At 42.6% G+C, this 13965-nt stretch overlaps 1 protein-coding gene across 1 annotated transcript in view; it reads left to right on the top strand.

The window, feature by feature from the left end:
* Positions 1-13764, top strand: part of ROCK1 (Rho associated coiled-coil containing protein kinase 1) — a 161587-nt gene extending 147823 nt beyond the window's left edge. The window contains exons 28-33 of the mRNA XM_038766453.1: positions 2107-2177; positions 2622-2710; positions 3151-3229; positions 3342-3603; positions 4291-4498; positions 12394-13764. Coding sequence (XP_038622381.1) covers positions 2107-2177; positions 2622-2710; positions 3151-3229; positions 3342-3603; positions 4291-4498; positions 12394-12397 — 713 coding nt within the window. The 3' untranslated portion in view covers positions 12398-13764. The remainder of the gene's footprint in view (positions 1-2106; positions 2178-2621; positions 2711-3150; positions 3230-3341; positions 3604-4290; positions 4499-12393) is intronic.
* The last annotated feature ends 201 nt before the right edge of the window (positions 13765-13965 follow it).

Raw genomic sequence — 13965 nt, forward strand, 5'->3', positions numbered from 1 at the left:
ACAAGTAGACAGGTGTCAAAACCATCAGAATAAATAGAATTATAGCTGTATGCACGTCATTAATAAAATAGAGTAGAAAATATGTACATGTAAAATAAAGTAATAAATATGTACAAATATATACAAGTGCTGTGGGGAGGGGAAAGAGGTAGGGCAGAGGGAGGAGGAGGGGTGATGGGGAGGCGGAGAGCAAAAAGGGGGCTCAGTCTGGGAAGGCCTTCTGGAGGAGGTGAGCTTTCAGTAGGGCTTTGAAGGGAGGAAGAGAGCTAGTTTGGCGGATGTGTGGAGGGAGGGCATTCCAGGCCAGGGGAAGGACGTGGGCCAGGGGTTGATGGCGGGACAGGTGAGAACGAGGCACAGTGAGGAGGTTAGCGGCAGAGTAGCAGAGGGTGTGGGCTGGGCTAGAGAAGGGAGGTGAGGTAGGATGGGGGGAGGTGATGGAGGGCCTTGAAGCCGAGAGTGAGGAGCTTTTTGCTTGATTCGTAGGTTGACAGGCAAACCACTGGAGGTTTTTGAGGAGGAGTGACTTGCCCAGAGCGTTTCTGTACAAAGATAATCCGGACAGCATAGTGAAGTATAGACTGAAGTGGGGAGAGACAGGAGGATGGGAGATCAGAAAGGCAGCTGATGCAGTAATCAATTATTTCATTTGATCGTTTAAACAGTATGCATGTACATCACTTTCAGCATTCATTGAACCAGTTATTCATTCATTCATTCAATCATATTTATTGAGCGCTTACTGTGTGCAAAGCACTGTACTAAGCGCTTGGGAGGTACAAGTTGGCAACATATAGAGACGGTCCCTACCCAACAGCGGGCTCACAGTGTAGAAGGGGGAGACAGACAACGAAACAAAACGTATTAACAGAATAAAATAAATAGAATGTGTAAATATGTACAAGTAAAATAAATAGAGTAATAAATCTGTACAAACATATATACAGGTGCTGTGGGGAGGTAGGGTGGGGGGATGGGGAGGGGGAGAGGAAGGAGTTATGGGGTACCGAGTGGAAGGATGAAGTTGATAGTGGTAATAATAATAATATAGTGACATCTGTTAAGTGTTTACTATATGCTAAGCATTCTACGAAGTGCTGGGCTAGAGACAAGATAATTGGATTGGGCCCAGTCCCTGCCTTATAAAGGGCTCAGAGTTGAGGTTGGCATCCAGTTATTGAAGGGAGCAACTGGAAATTTTTTATTTGGGGAGGCTGGAGTTGTATTCTGACTTCCCTCCTTAAGGGACGACTGAGGATATGTCGGAACAATTCAAGGAAGTAGTTTGTTCTAGGCAATTCTTTTCTGTGAATTCGTTGGTTCCAGGGTTTCTATAAAATCAAAATTGTTATCCTCCGTAACTTTCATAAGTAAAAAACACAGTTCTACTACTGCAAACCTGTATAGAGTATCAGCTGGCATTTTTCAGAGTTCTTTTTTATGCTAGGAAAATCCCAGGAAGGCTAGTTCTACAGGGATATTTTTATAGTTTACAAAGCCTTGATTATAGGTTTGGGTAGTTTCTGACGAGTGATTAGGGTATGTATACCTGGATGGAAACCAAATAAACTACTTGTCTCTTATTCTTTATATCTAGTTGATTCTTCCTGCATTCCTTATTTATTTATCTTCTATTCTTGTCTTCTGTGAGTAATAGGATCCTTGTGTACTTGTGCTTGCTCTTGCCCTTGTGTTAACTGTTGCTGTGGCTTGTTTCACTCGCCGCATCATTCTGCTAAGTGTTTTAGTGTGACTGGATGTTAAATGGCATTTCTACCGAGAATCTTTTTTCAGTCATACCCCATTTAAGCTGCAACTCATTCTTCAACGCAGTCCTGCCTGGCTCGGAAAGAGATGAACCCTCTTTCCTCTTTTGTAATTAAGTGTTAAGTGTTGATCGTATGAAAAAGTGGCTTTATGATTTTTTTCCTGCCGTTTTGTATGGCTATTAAAAAGTTAATTTGTGGTTGAAGCATGAGAGAACAAATGACAACACTTTCATTTAGCTTGTTGGAACGGCTGTTGCTGCATGCGATCAAGCTGACTTCCTTACATTTTCTTTTGTCATCCACCCAATTATTGTAACGGGTCTTTTTTTGAATCCAGAGTCCAGAATTGAAGGTTGGCTTTCAGTGCCCAACAGAGGAAATATAAAACGATATGGCTGGAAGAAACAGGTATGCCATGCTCGTTTAAATTGGTGTCTAACTGTTGTAATATTCTTTTAGAACACTGTTGTTACTGCAAACTACTGAGGAGCTAGGACTGATTTCAAAATAATGGCTTACTAGAGTTTCAGATGGGAAAACAGTTACCTTGGACTCTAATTCTTCCCGACAGAATGATTTGGGGAGTTTTTCCAGGAGTAATAATGCTAATTAATGGTATTTATTACACTTTTCCAGTGCAGCAATTAGTTGATATTATCATTTTACAATGCAGCTGTTTTGATAGGGTTTAAAAATAATTGGTAATGGAAAGGACTAGGTGTTTATAGTGTAATAGGGTATCATCACAGGGAGTTGAGTAGATGTGTAATGGGGTGATGTTTGACACTTTGAATGAAGTGGACCTGGAGAAGCTTATGTTATAACTTCCCCCCCTATTTTTTCTCATTTCAGTATGTCGTAGTAAGCAGCAAAAAAATTTTGTTCTATAATGATGAACAGGACAAGGAACAATCTAATCCATCTATGGTTCTAGACATAGAGTAAGTTTTGTTTTGCTTTTTGTATGAGGTTGGATGAATTAGTCGCAGAATTATCCTTTATTGATTATTTTGAAGTGATTTGTAAAAGTGGACTGATTCCTGTTTTGCCAATGTTTGTGGGGGGAACCTCCCAAAGATGTTCATTTTAGGGTTTTCCATTTTGTATTATCCAAATTATGTGGCTTAAGAACAAATCATTAAAAATAAAGCAAGAAAGATTTGATCTGGGAGAGGGGAAGGAATCGCTGTGCCTTTTGGAATGGCCCAGGCATTGGAGGAATTTTCCAACATAGGTATGGAAGAAAACATCCCTTAGCATGTTCATCAGAGGCTTTGCATTTTGCATTGGCAGCAAGAAGCATGGTTTTATACCATGGAATCAACTGCCATGCATGTGATTTTTTTAAAACTTTTAATCCTTATATTTTCTTTCATTTCAGTAAATTATTTCACGTTAGACCTGTAACCCAAGGGGATGTATATAGAGCAGAAACTGAAGAAATCCCAAAGATATTCCAGGTGAAAATTCGTTGAGAGCTTTTCAAGTTTGTCCAAGAACAAAAATTTCCAGTATGTGTAAAATGTAATTCCTGCACATCTAGAGTATTAATAACCGTTTTGTTTCAACTAGATCCTCTATGCGAATGAGGGTGAATGTAGGAAAGATTTGGAGTTGGATCCAGGTCAGCAAGCAGAGAAGGCTAACTTTCAAAATCACAAAGGCCACGAGTTTATTCCTACACTCTACCACTTTCCAGCCAACTGTGAGGCCTGTGCCAAACCCCTGTGGCATGTTTTCAAGCCACCCCCTGCTGTGGAGTGCCGAAGGTGTCATGTTAAGTGCCATAGGGATCACTTAGACAAAAAGGAAGATTTAATTTCTCCATGCAAAGGTAAGAGTTTATGATTTTTATCGTAACTTTTCCAGGCGATAACAGTAGTAGTAGTAGTGGCACCTACTGAGTGCCTGCTGTGTGCTGAGCACTGAACTAAACACTTGAGAGAGTACCATAGAATTCGACTGTAAGCTTGTTGTCATCATCATCATCAGTCGTATTTATTGAGCACTTACTATGTGCAGAGCACTGTACTAAGCGCTTGGGAAGTACAAATTGGCAACATATAGAGACAGTCCCCACCCAACAGTGTTGTGGGCAGGGAATGTGTCTGCTGCTGTATTGGACTCTCCTAAGTGCTTAGTACAGTACTCTTCACACAGTAGGCTCTCAATAAATATGATTGAGTGAATGATAGCATGATCCCTGCCCGGAAAAAAGCCCAAGTGAACTGAAAAAAAAGTTTTCCTTCATTTTGTTGCTCCAGCAAGACAGAGCGCTATGAGATTCACATACCTGAGACACACTGTATACCAGTGATTGGTTGGTAGGGTGAAATTTCATTCCCCCAAATTTTAATTCCTTGGTCTTAGGCATGTCCTTTTAGGATTTGTCTCCTTTTACTAACAACAGATTTATTTGGCTTTGCTTATTGGTCTGAATACTATCTTGTCCATTTTCTTTCCAGAAATTGAAGGAAACTGTTCTTATTTGACATTTTTTCTTTTCCCTTCCACTTCCTAGTGAGCTATGATATAACGTCAGCAAGGGATATGCTACTGTTGGCATGTTCCCAGGATGAACAGAAGAAATGGGTTACTCATTTAGTAAAAAAGATCCCCAAGACTCCACCATCCAGTTTTGTCCGTGCTTCCCCAAGGACACTTTCTACAAGATCCACTGCAAATCAGTCTTTCCGAAAAGTTGTCAAAAATACATCAGGGAAAACCAGGTGAGGACTGTAATATCCATATTTCTTGTGATGGTGGGGAAAATAATAAATAGATCTTGCCACATGATCTCTCAGGTCTGTGCTTCCAGGTACTCTCATAGCAGATCAGCCCCAAAAGGGATGATGAGAGGAATTCCTGAAGAGACCCTTGCTCCATATTCAATTTATTCTGTCACAGGGTCTTAAATTGAAAGTGTCTGGTTTGCCTGTATTGCTTCAATTTTTTGTAAAATGTCTGCCTAATCCGCAATAGATCTCTCTTGCTAAAAAGGAAGTAGTTGAAGAATACTAATAGAAATATTAGAAAAAAAATCAGCAGAATATTCTGTACCACAGTATGTTTTTCTACTCTTTTGATTTTCTCAAATGCTCCTTGTGACAATGTACTAAAAGATGGATTTGGGATTTTTTTCAGTTGATGATTAGGAAAGTCACTTAAGTATTACAGTTGTTGGGCTTTGAAAGGGCATTTTGTCTGTGCTCATGTAACATACTTCTCTTGGCAGTACAATTCTCCAAAAAAATTTATTGGTTTTCAGTATTCACTCTTAATTTTGCTTTTAATATTTGAAAATTTGGAGAGAAACTTCGTAAGTATTTGTCTTTTTGCCTAAGAGTTTTGGTTTTAGACAGGATTTTCTTTGCGGAAAGATATTATCTTATTGGTATTCCGTGGGTAACAAGGTAACAGAAGCAGTCTGGCCTAGTAGAAAGAGCACTGGCCTAGGAGTCCGAGGGCCTGGGTTCTAATCCTGGCTCTACCACTTGCCTGATATGTGACCTTGAGCGGGTCCATAATTTCTTTCAGTGTTGGTTTGAGGGATTGGAGGTCAAGAGTAGGAGATCATGGAAATACCTGAGAGCTAGATTAGAGGGGCAACAGTTAGTTGGGAAAGATGCGAGGGAGAAAAAGTAGGTGGTTGTGTTGTACATCAAAGAGCCAGCTAACAGATAGTTTCTAGAATAAAGCAGAGTTAAAAAATCAAGGTCATTGGGGTGCTTAAAGAATCCCCAGCCACTAATTCTGAGGATTCATTGAGGACCAAAGAAGTTTCTTAGGACTGAAAGAGAGTATTCACGTTTTAAGCAGGGGTGGGAGGAGGATCTAACTCTGTTCATTTCAGGCTGCTTTCCTTCCTTCATTCATTCAGTCATATTGAGCGATTACTGTGTGCAGAGCACTGTACTAAGCGCTTAGGAAGTACAAGTCGGCAACATATAGAGATGGTCCCTACCCAACAGCGGGCTCACAGTCTAGAAGGGGGAGACAGACAACAAAACAAAACATGTAGACAGGTGTCAAAATCGTCGGAACAAACAGAATTAAAGCTATATGCACATCATTACCAAAATATATAGAATAGTAAATATGTACAAGTAAAATAGAGTAATAAATCTGTACAAATATGTATGTGTGTGTGTGTATATATATATATATATATATATATATATATATATATATACACACACACACACAAGTGCTGTGGGGAGGGGAAGGAGGTAGGGCTGGGGGGATGGGGAAGAGGAGAGGAAAAAAGGGGCTTAGTCTGGGAAGGCCTCTTGGAGGAGGTGAGCTCTCAGTAGGGCTTTGAAAGGAGGAAGAGAGCTAGCTTGGCGGATGTGTGGAGGGAGGGCATTCCAGGCCAGGGGAAGGACGTGGGCCGGGGGTTGACGGCGGGACAGGCAAGAATGAGGTACAGTGAGGAGGTTGGAGGCAGAGGAGTGGAGGGTGCGGGCTGGGCTGGAGAAGGAGAGAAGGGAGGTGAGGTGATGGAGAGCCTTGAAGCCCAGGGTGAGGAGTTTTTGCTTGATGTATAGGTTGACAGGCGGCCACTAGAGGTTTTTGAGGAGGGGAGTAACATGCCCAGAGAGTTTCTGCACAAAGATGATCTGGGCAGCAGAGTGAAGTATAGACAGAACTGGGGAGAGACAGGAGGATGGGAGATCAGAGAGGAGGCTGATGCAGTAATCCAGTCGGGATAGGATGAGAGATTGAACCAGCAAGGTAACGGTTTGGATGGAGAGGAAAGGGCGGATCTTGGCGATGTTGTGGAGGTGAGACCAGCAGGTTTTGGTGACGGATTGGATGTGTGGGGTGAACAAGAGAGCGGAGTCGAGGAAGACACCAAGGTTGCGGGCTTGTGAGACGGGAAGGATGGTAGTGCCGTCTACAGTGATGGGAAAGGCAGGGAGAGGGCAGGGTTTGGGAGGGAAGATAAGGAGTTCAGTCTTGTATAAATTGAGTTTTAGGTGGCGGGCAGACATCCAGATGGAGGTGTCCTGAAGGCAGGAAGAGATACGAGCCTGAAGGGAGGGAGAGAGAGCAGGGGCAGAGAAGTAGATTTGGGTGTCATCAGCGCAGAGATGGTAGTTGAAGCCATAGGAGCGAATGAGTTCACCAAGGGAGTGAGTGTAGATAGAGAACAGAAGGGGACCAAGAACTGACCCTTGAAGAACCCCTACAGTAAGGGGATAGGAGGGGGAGGAGGAGCCTGCAAAGGAGACTGAGAATGAACGGCCGGAGAGATAAGAGGAGAACCAGGAGAGGACGGAGTCGGTGAAGCCAAGGTTGCATAGAGTGTTGAGGAGAAGGGGGTGGTCCACGGTGTCGAAGGCAGCTGAGAGGTCGAGGAGGATTAGGATAGAGTAGGAGCCATTGGATTTGGCAAGAAGGAAGTCATTGGTAACCTTTGAGAGGGCAGTTTCGGTGGAGTGCAGGGGACGGAAGCCAGATTGGAGGGGGTCAAGGAGAGAGTTCGCGTTGAGGAATTTGAGGCAGCGGGTATAGACGACTCATTCTAGGAGTTTGGAAAGGAATGGTAGGAGCGAGATAGGGCGATAACTAGAAGGGGAGGTGGAGTCAGGAGAAGGTTTTTTTAGGATGGGGGAGATGGGCATATTTGAAGGCAGAGGGGAAGGAACCAGTGGAGAGTGAGCGGTTGAAGATGGAAGTTAAGGAGGGAAGGGGCGAGAGACTTGATGAGATGAGAGGGAATGGGGTCTGAAGCACAGGTGGATGGAGTAGCACTTGAGAGGAGGGAGGAGATCTCATTTGAAGATACTGCTGGGAATGATGGGAGAGTAGCGGAGAGCGTTGAGATCAGGTGCATTGGAGAAGGGGCAGGAGTGACTTTGCGGAGCTCAGACCTGATGGAGTTAATTCTTTCCTCAGGAGAAAACCAATTTATCACTTTATAAACTAGGTGAGAGAGATCAAATTTACTGATGGGCAAATTGTCAATTTATAGGGGAAAAAAGGGGGACTGGCCTGGATTCAGGGTTAGGGTAGAAGGATACTTGTGGGATATTGAATTGAAACCCCCAGAGCTGCAGAATTAAACCTTGTTTGGCCACAGTCTGCAGGAGGGAAACTAGGGGACGTACATTCTGGGGCTGCCATGTTTTCTTTGGTTGGAGGGGAGTTTAAAATCACACCAAGGGACCACATGGCTTTTAGAGGACAAGAATGTTTGATTCTTCTTGAACTGAGGGCTTGATTGAATACGTTGATGTTCTGTTCTTGTCCTCGAGCTCTGTTGATGCCTCTGTTGAAAAGGACCCAAGGAATTAGGAAGACAACAACCTGGCTCCAAGAAGAACCTGTCGTATCAATTGGAGCCCCCTAGGCAAGGGAGAGCAAATGATGTAATGCGTCTAGACTTCAGTGAGGTTTCTGAATCCATGTCTTCCAACATCATTATTGACAGACTTCCTAGGGAAGTCCATCCTGCTGTCCTGCTGTTGGTGAATGCCCAGCTGGTCAGAGGACTGCAAAGAACGGGGTGTTAGAGTCAACCTGGGGAAATTTCCAGTGGTAGCCCACAGGGATTAGAGTTCACGGTGGCTTCAGTATATTAGAAACACAGTCCTCCAAAACAGGTTAGCATGCTGGAGGGACATGGGAAAGGGGAGTTTAGAAGGAAAAGAAGAAGCCCTCTCGAAAGACTGGCTAGGAGTAAGTACAGCAGAAAGTGGGTGAGGGGTGAAGTTTAGGGTTGACCGGAAATGGAATACATATGAGCAGTGCGGTGGTGTTTTAAAAAGCCTTCCTGGGAATAAAAACAATAACAATGATGGTATTTTTTTAAGTGCCTACTATGTGCCAAGCACTGTTCTAAATGCTGGGGTAGATACAAGATCATCAGGTTGTCCCACTTGGGACTTACAGTCTTAATCCCAATTTTACAGATGAGGTTACTGAGGCACAGAGAAGTGAAGTGACTAGCCCAAAATCACACTGCTGAGAAGTGGCAGAGTGGCGATTAGAACCCACGTCCTCTGACTCCCAAGCCCGGGCTCTTTCCACTAGGCCACGCCGCTTCCCGCTTGGCTTGGGGATGGTTCATTGGATCACAAGTTACTCAAGAGAAGGAACTGCGTTTTTTTCCACTGTAGAGTGTTTTTTCATGTAGTAAGTGCTCAGTGGATGATATGGATGTCTCAGTAAGAGTATGAGATATGAGTTGGAAAGTGCTGCACCCTACCTGGTCAAACTCTTTTTGGGGTATGGTCTCCAGCTTTGGTCACTGCACTTTAAAAAGAATGCAGAGAAGTTGAAGAGGGTTCAGGGAAGAGCGACCAGACTTAATTAAGGAAAAAATGACTCGTGAGATTAGGTTAAGGGAAATGGGTTGTTCGGGGAAAGGGAGGCAATATGAGCTCTGGTCCTATTGCAGAAAGATGATCATATCAGCTTTCTTACTGGTCTTGCAGCCTCCGATCTATACTACATACATAGTTTATTTATATTAATGCCTGTCCCCCCCTCTAGGCTTATTGTAGTCAGGGAACATGTTTGCTACTTCTGTTATATTGTACTCTTCCAAGTGCTTAATACAGTACTCTGCACTTAGTAAGGGGTCAATAAATACCATTGATTGATACTACTGCACGAATTGTCATCTTGAAGTGTCCTCAAAACCCTCCATTGGCTTCTCTGATTATCCTGTATCCACCCCAACACTTAGTACAATGCTTGGTGCGTAGTAAGTGTGTTACAAGTACCATGAAAAAACTGGAGCTGAGCCTTAGTGCCTAATAAAAGTTTGTAATAGGAAATAGGCTTGCTGTTTATAGTCAGTCAATCAGTGGTATTTATTGGGCACTTACTATTTGCAGAGCACTGTACTTGGTATAGCTGAATACAGCACAGTTGGTAGGCGCGTTCACAACAAGCCTCCGTCTAGTCCTGGCTTATTTTCATTTTTAAGTAATGAAATTACCTTTTTCTATTGGTAATATGGTCTCTATTCCTGTGGATAAGGAAGGAAACTCATTTGTGTAAATACCTATCAGGTGTGTGTCCCTTCTTAATCCCATATCTCTTATTGCTTTCCTGTCTTGGTTTCTGGCGCCTTGTGACAGCAACTGGGATGCTAATCCAGTGACACTCCAGTCCCTAGAGAGTAGCCCCTTTGTATTAACTGTTTGACACCTGGAGCTTGTGGTTTATAACTGCAGAATTTAGCAGGGTAAAGGGAGCATTGGTGAGATATCACGTCTCTCACTGCCACAGGGTTTGAACAAATGATTTCATTTTGCTTGGCAAATATAAGAGAGCCTCCTTTTGGATTCAAAGATGAAGATACTCTAGTGATTTTGCTTGTGAGATTCACTGAAAGATAATTTCCTGCAGTGAAAACACCAAGTATCATAATAGGGTTCCTTTTCTTGCCTAACTCAAATGCTGCAAGCCATATATATTCTTAGGTAGGGCTGCTCTTGAGCTACAAAAGACCAACATTAATTGACTATTGAAGCTAGACTTTAGAGTTGGAAAGAAGGGAAAGAGTAACCCACCATTAATTCATTCATTCAGTCGTAGTTTTTGAGCATTTACTGTGTGCCAAGCACTGTACTAAGTGCTTGGGAGATCACAATATTACAACAGACTTATTCCAGTCCACAACAAGCTCACAGTCCACCAATGAGATATACGCTTTGGCGGTTTTTCCAGTATTTGTGATGTACTATCCTGTCCCATCTGCATCCACGTGCCAAGTCTCCCTGTGGCCAGCAGCTCATATCGGGAGGGAATTGGCAGGGAAGTGAATGCAGGCTGTGGTCTCCGCACAATAAATCCTTGAAATTTCTCAGCATCGATATGGCTGAGCCCTCACCATTTCCTAAGTCATTGATGAGCTTGTCTCTTGCTTTGGCAGTTCAGAAGTGTTCAGGGTTTTGTTTTGTGTGTGAACCAGTAGAGTGATTATTAAGTCCTCAGATGGGGATAACATGCCAAGGACCTAGGCTGAAATCTTTTATATCAAGCTCTTGTTTGTTTCAGTTACAGCCAGAGGAGGGGAGTGAAAGGAATCAGCAATCAGAAGACAAAGGAAAAAAAGGAAAAAAGGATTAGCTCACTCCCACCTCAAATCCTTTCTTTGATAGAAATGTTCATGCCAGGACCCATCCTCACTCCTGAACTTTTTAATTAAAGGCCAAGGGGCCCATACCATCACCATCAGTGGTATTTATTGAATGTTTGCAAGGAGATGAACAGCATGGCCTAGTGGAAAGGGCCTGGGCCTGGGAATTAGAGGACCTGGGTTCTAGTCTTGGCTCCACCATGTGCCTGATGTATGACCTTGGGCAAGTCACTTTTCTGTGCCTTGGTTACCGCAGCTGTAAAATGGGGGTTCAATCCCTGTTCTCCCTCCTCCTTTCACTGTGAGGTCTGTGTGGGACAAAGACTATGTCTGAGCTGGTTATCTTGTATCTTCCGCAGTGCTTGACACAAGGTAAGCACAATACAACAGAGTTGGTAGAGACATTCCCTGCTCACAGTGAGGTTACAGTCTAGAGGACCTGGGCAACTCACAACTGGCTGCAGACCTGGAGGTGAAGGATAGGTAGGGTAAGGGGGTACCCATTCTGAGAGCTGGCAAGGGACTGTGCCCTTTGGGAGGACTCTCTGCCGATACACTAAAAGGTTTGGCCCCAGGGCTCCATGTGACTTGAGTTTTCTTTTGAGAGGTTACTCTGTAAGGACATTTAGCAAAATGTCCAGGCCTTGGCATTGAACTGGTCCTTTGCAAGCAGGCATCACTGTGAAGAGGTAGCCAAAGATTTTGCTGTGTTTCTAAGCAGGCAGACTGGCACCCGTCCCTCTATTCTTTTTAAATGACTGCATTTTTTACCGATGGTGTCTAATCTCTGGCAGAGTAGGGTTTTCTAATGACAAGGCACTGCATTTCAAATTTGAAGAGATGTTGAGGCGCAGTAACAGGAGTCAACCAGAGCAGTAGTTGAAGCTGAAGGATTATGCATTGGAGAATTAGTTTTCATCATTAAAATGTTACCCAGGTATATACAATATTGTTCACTGAGGCAAGAATAAAGCTTTCCCCTGAGTTTGGAGCTGATCTGGCCATTGCTTTCCTCGAGACCAAATTAGGTTTGTCCGAGCAGGTCTCCTACTGCCAAATATAGCTCGGTTCACATGTGTTTCAGTAGTGATGGGATTAAATGAATGATTTCCATAGGTGGTGGTAGTTGCGTTTATTGAGCTAGCAGTGGCTTGTTGATGGTGGCAGGATTTAGGATTTGAAGGTGGGGAGAACTGTGGTGTCTTCTGTGGAGAGGGAGGGAGGGCATTTCCAGGGCATTTTGGAGAGAGGAGAGAAGTGGACCGAGTGATGCTTCAGGTCTGTGCAGCATCATGTAGGGTAGATCGGAGGCTGAGAGACCAGCAAGGACCCTAATGCAGTAGCCTAGCCCTCACTAAACCAGAGATTGTACCTTGGTGTGGATGGAAAGGAAGAGGTCTTATGAGAATTGAATTTATAACTGCCGAAAGGAAATTTGTTCTCCTCTGCACCTTTCCTCCCTCCCCCTCCCACCAACTCTGCTGCTAGAAAGTTTGACTTTAATGAACTTCTTTATTTTTATTACAGCTAACCACCGTTGTGGCATCTATTGGAATCTAGCAAGACGCCACCTGAGAACCTGGGCTTCTTTAACCATGCAGAGCGGACAGGCACGAATCACAGGCTTCAGGGTTAAGATTGCTGTTATTCTCTCCTCCTTGCTTTGCACAAAAGCACGCAGAGGGTATCATTGTGGGTTTGCCTCCAGGTAGATTAGATTAATTATTACTATGTAATGCAAGTACAAGCAAATACAAGCTTAGCTAGATACATGAAAAAGGTGCTGCCTTTTTGGATTTCTACAAAAACGCCTATCAGTCATGATGGAACACATATGAGTCAGAGCGAAAGGGACAATTTCCCCTGGGGAATGACTGTCATCAAGATCAGTGTAACAAAGGAATAAAGGAAATATCTCAAAGTGAGACAGACTGAAATTTATTTGAAGACTCAATGTTTTTACGCTCCTGGAAGATTTCAAACTTTCAGAGAAGCTTTTTTCCTCCCTCGACCCAGCGTCTTCACTGGAGAGTTAAACAGCCTGGACCAGATCTGGGAGTTCAATCTGTTCTATTTTGCTTTACAAAATACTGTAGATTCAGGGGTGGGAGAAGATAAAACCAATTCCATTTAATCTATGCATCTTTGCCAAGCCATACTGAATTATTCTAATCCTAGAGGCATTAGGGACTGAGTGTTCAAGAGAACCAAGTTGGAAAGCATATTGTGGGGTACATCAATTCTGTGATTTTTTTTTTAATGGATTTTCTTATGGTTTAAAGTGATAAAGACATTGTTAACAAACATATAAGAAATGTATGCACTGTTTGAAAAGTAAATTATTCTTAGTACACTTAATGGGAGTCGCTTTATCCTTTTTAGTGCCTTAATTTGAGAAAATTATTTCACCATCTGTGTAGAAATTTCAACAAACTTTCCTGTCAGGCTTTTTTTTTTTTTGATAATTGGTTTAATTTAAAAGATTCCAGAGGTTGATTTCAACTACACAAACTGAGTAGTGTAAAATTGTCCGCTACAAATGAACTTCACAATTATCTGCAATATAAAATCTGAACGTTTCCAGTTTATAAAGGAATTGCAAAGTAAACGCCGTCAAACTCTTGCCTTGGAACAAGAGTTCATATGTGTTATGAGCAGTATGAGTTTTTTAATTTTTTTTTAAACAAATACCTCCTAAGTAATTTATAATGGCTTTGCAGTTCTGTGTATCAAAGAAGAAGCACTGGAAAACAGGTTTGCCTGCAGGGTGATGTGCATGTTTCAAGTTGTATTTTGAAAGCCGCACTGGTAGATATTTAACAAATATACATATCTGTTATTAATATGCTAATGCCTCTGTGCTCATTTAATGAGAAATAAAGGTAATTTAAAGACTCATTGGAAGGTATGATGTGTTCTTAAGACCAAAGTCTGTGCTTTATTTTAAGGTATTATCGATTATTAATACCCGACAAATGTTTTCTTACAGCTATAACTATATTTCAAATTTTGCCAAGCAGCTGTACTTCATGTTTACAAAAATGTATACAATGTTCCCTGGAGAACTTATGTTTAAGAGCACTGTACCAAACACCTGAA

This window comes from Tachyglossus aculeatus, chromosome 25 (assembly GCF_015852505.1).
Source record: "Tachyglossus aculeatus isolate mTacAcu1 chromosome 25, mTacAcu1.pri, whole genome shotgun sequence".
NCBI classification, from domain to species: domain Eukaryota; kingdom Metazoa; phylum Chordata; class Mammalia; order Monotremata; family Tachyglossidae; genus Tachyglossus; species Tachyglossus aculeatus.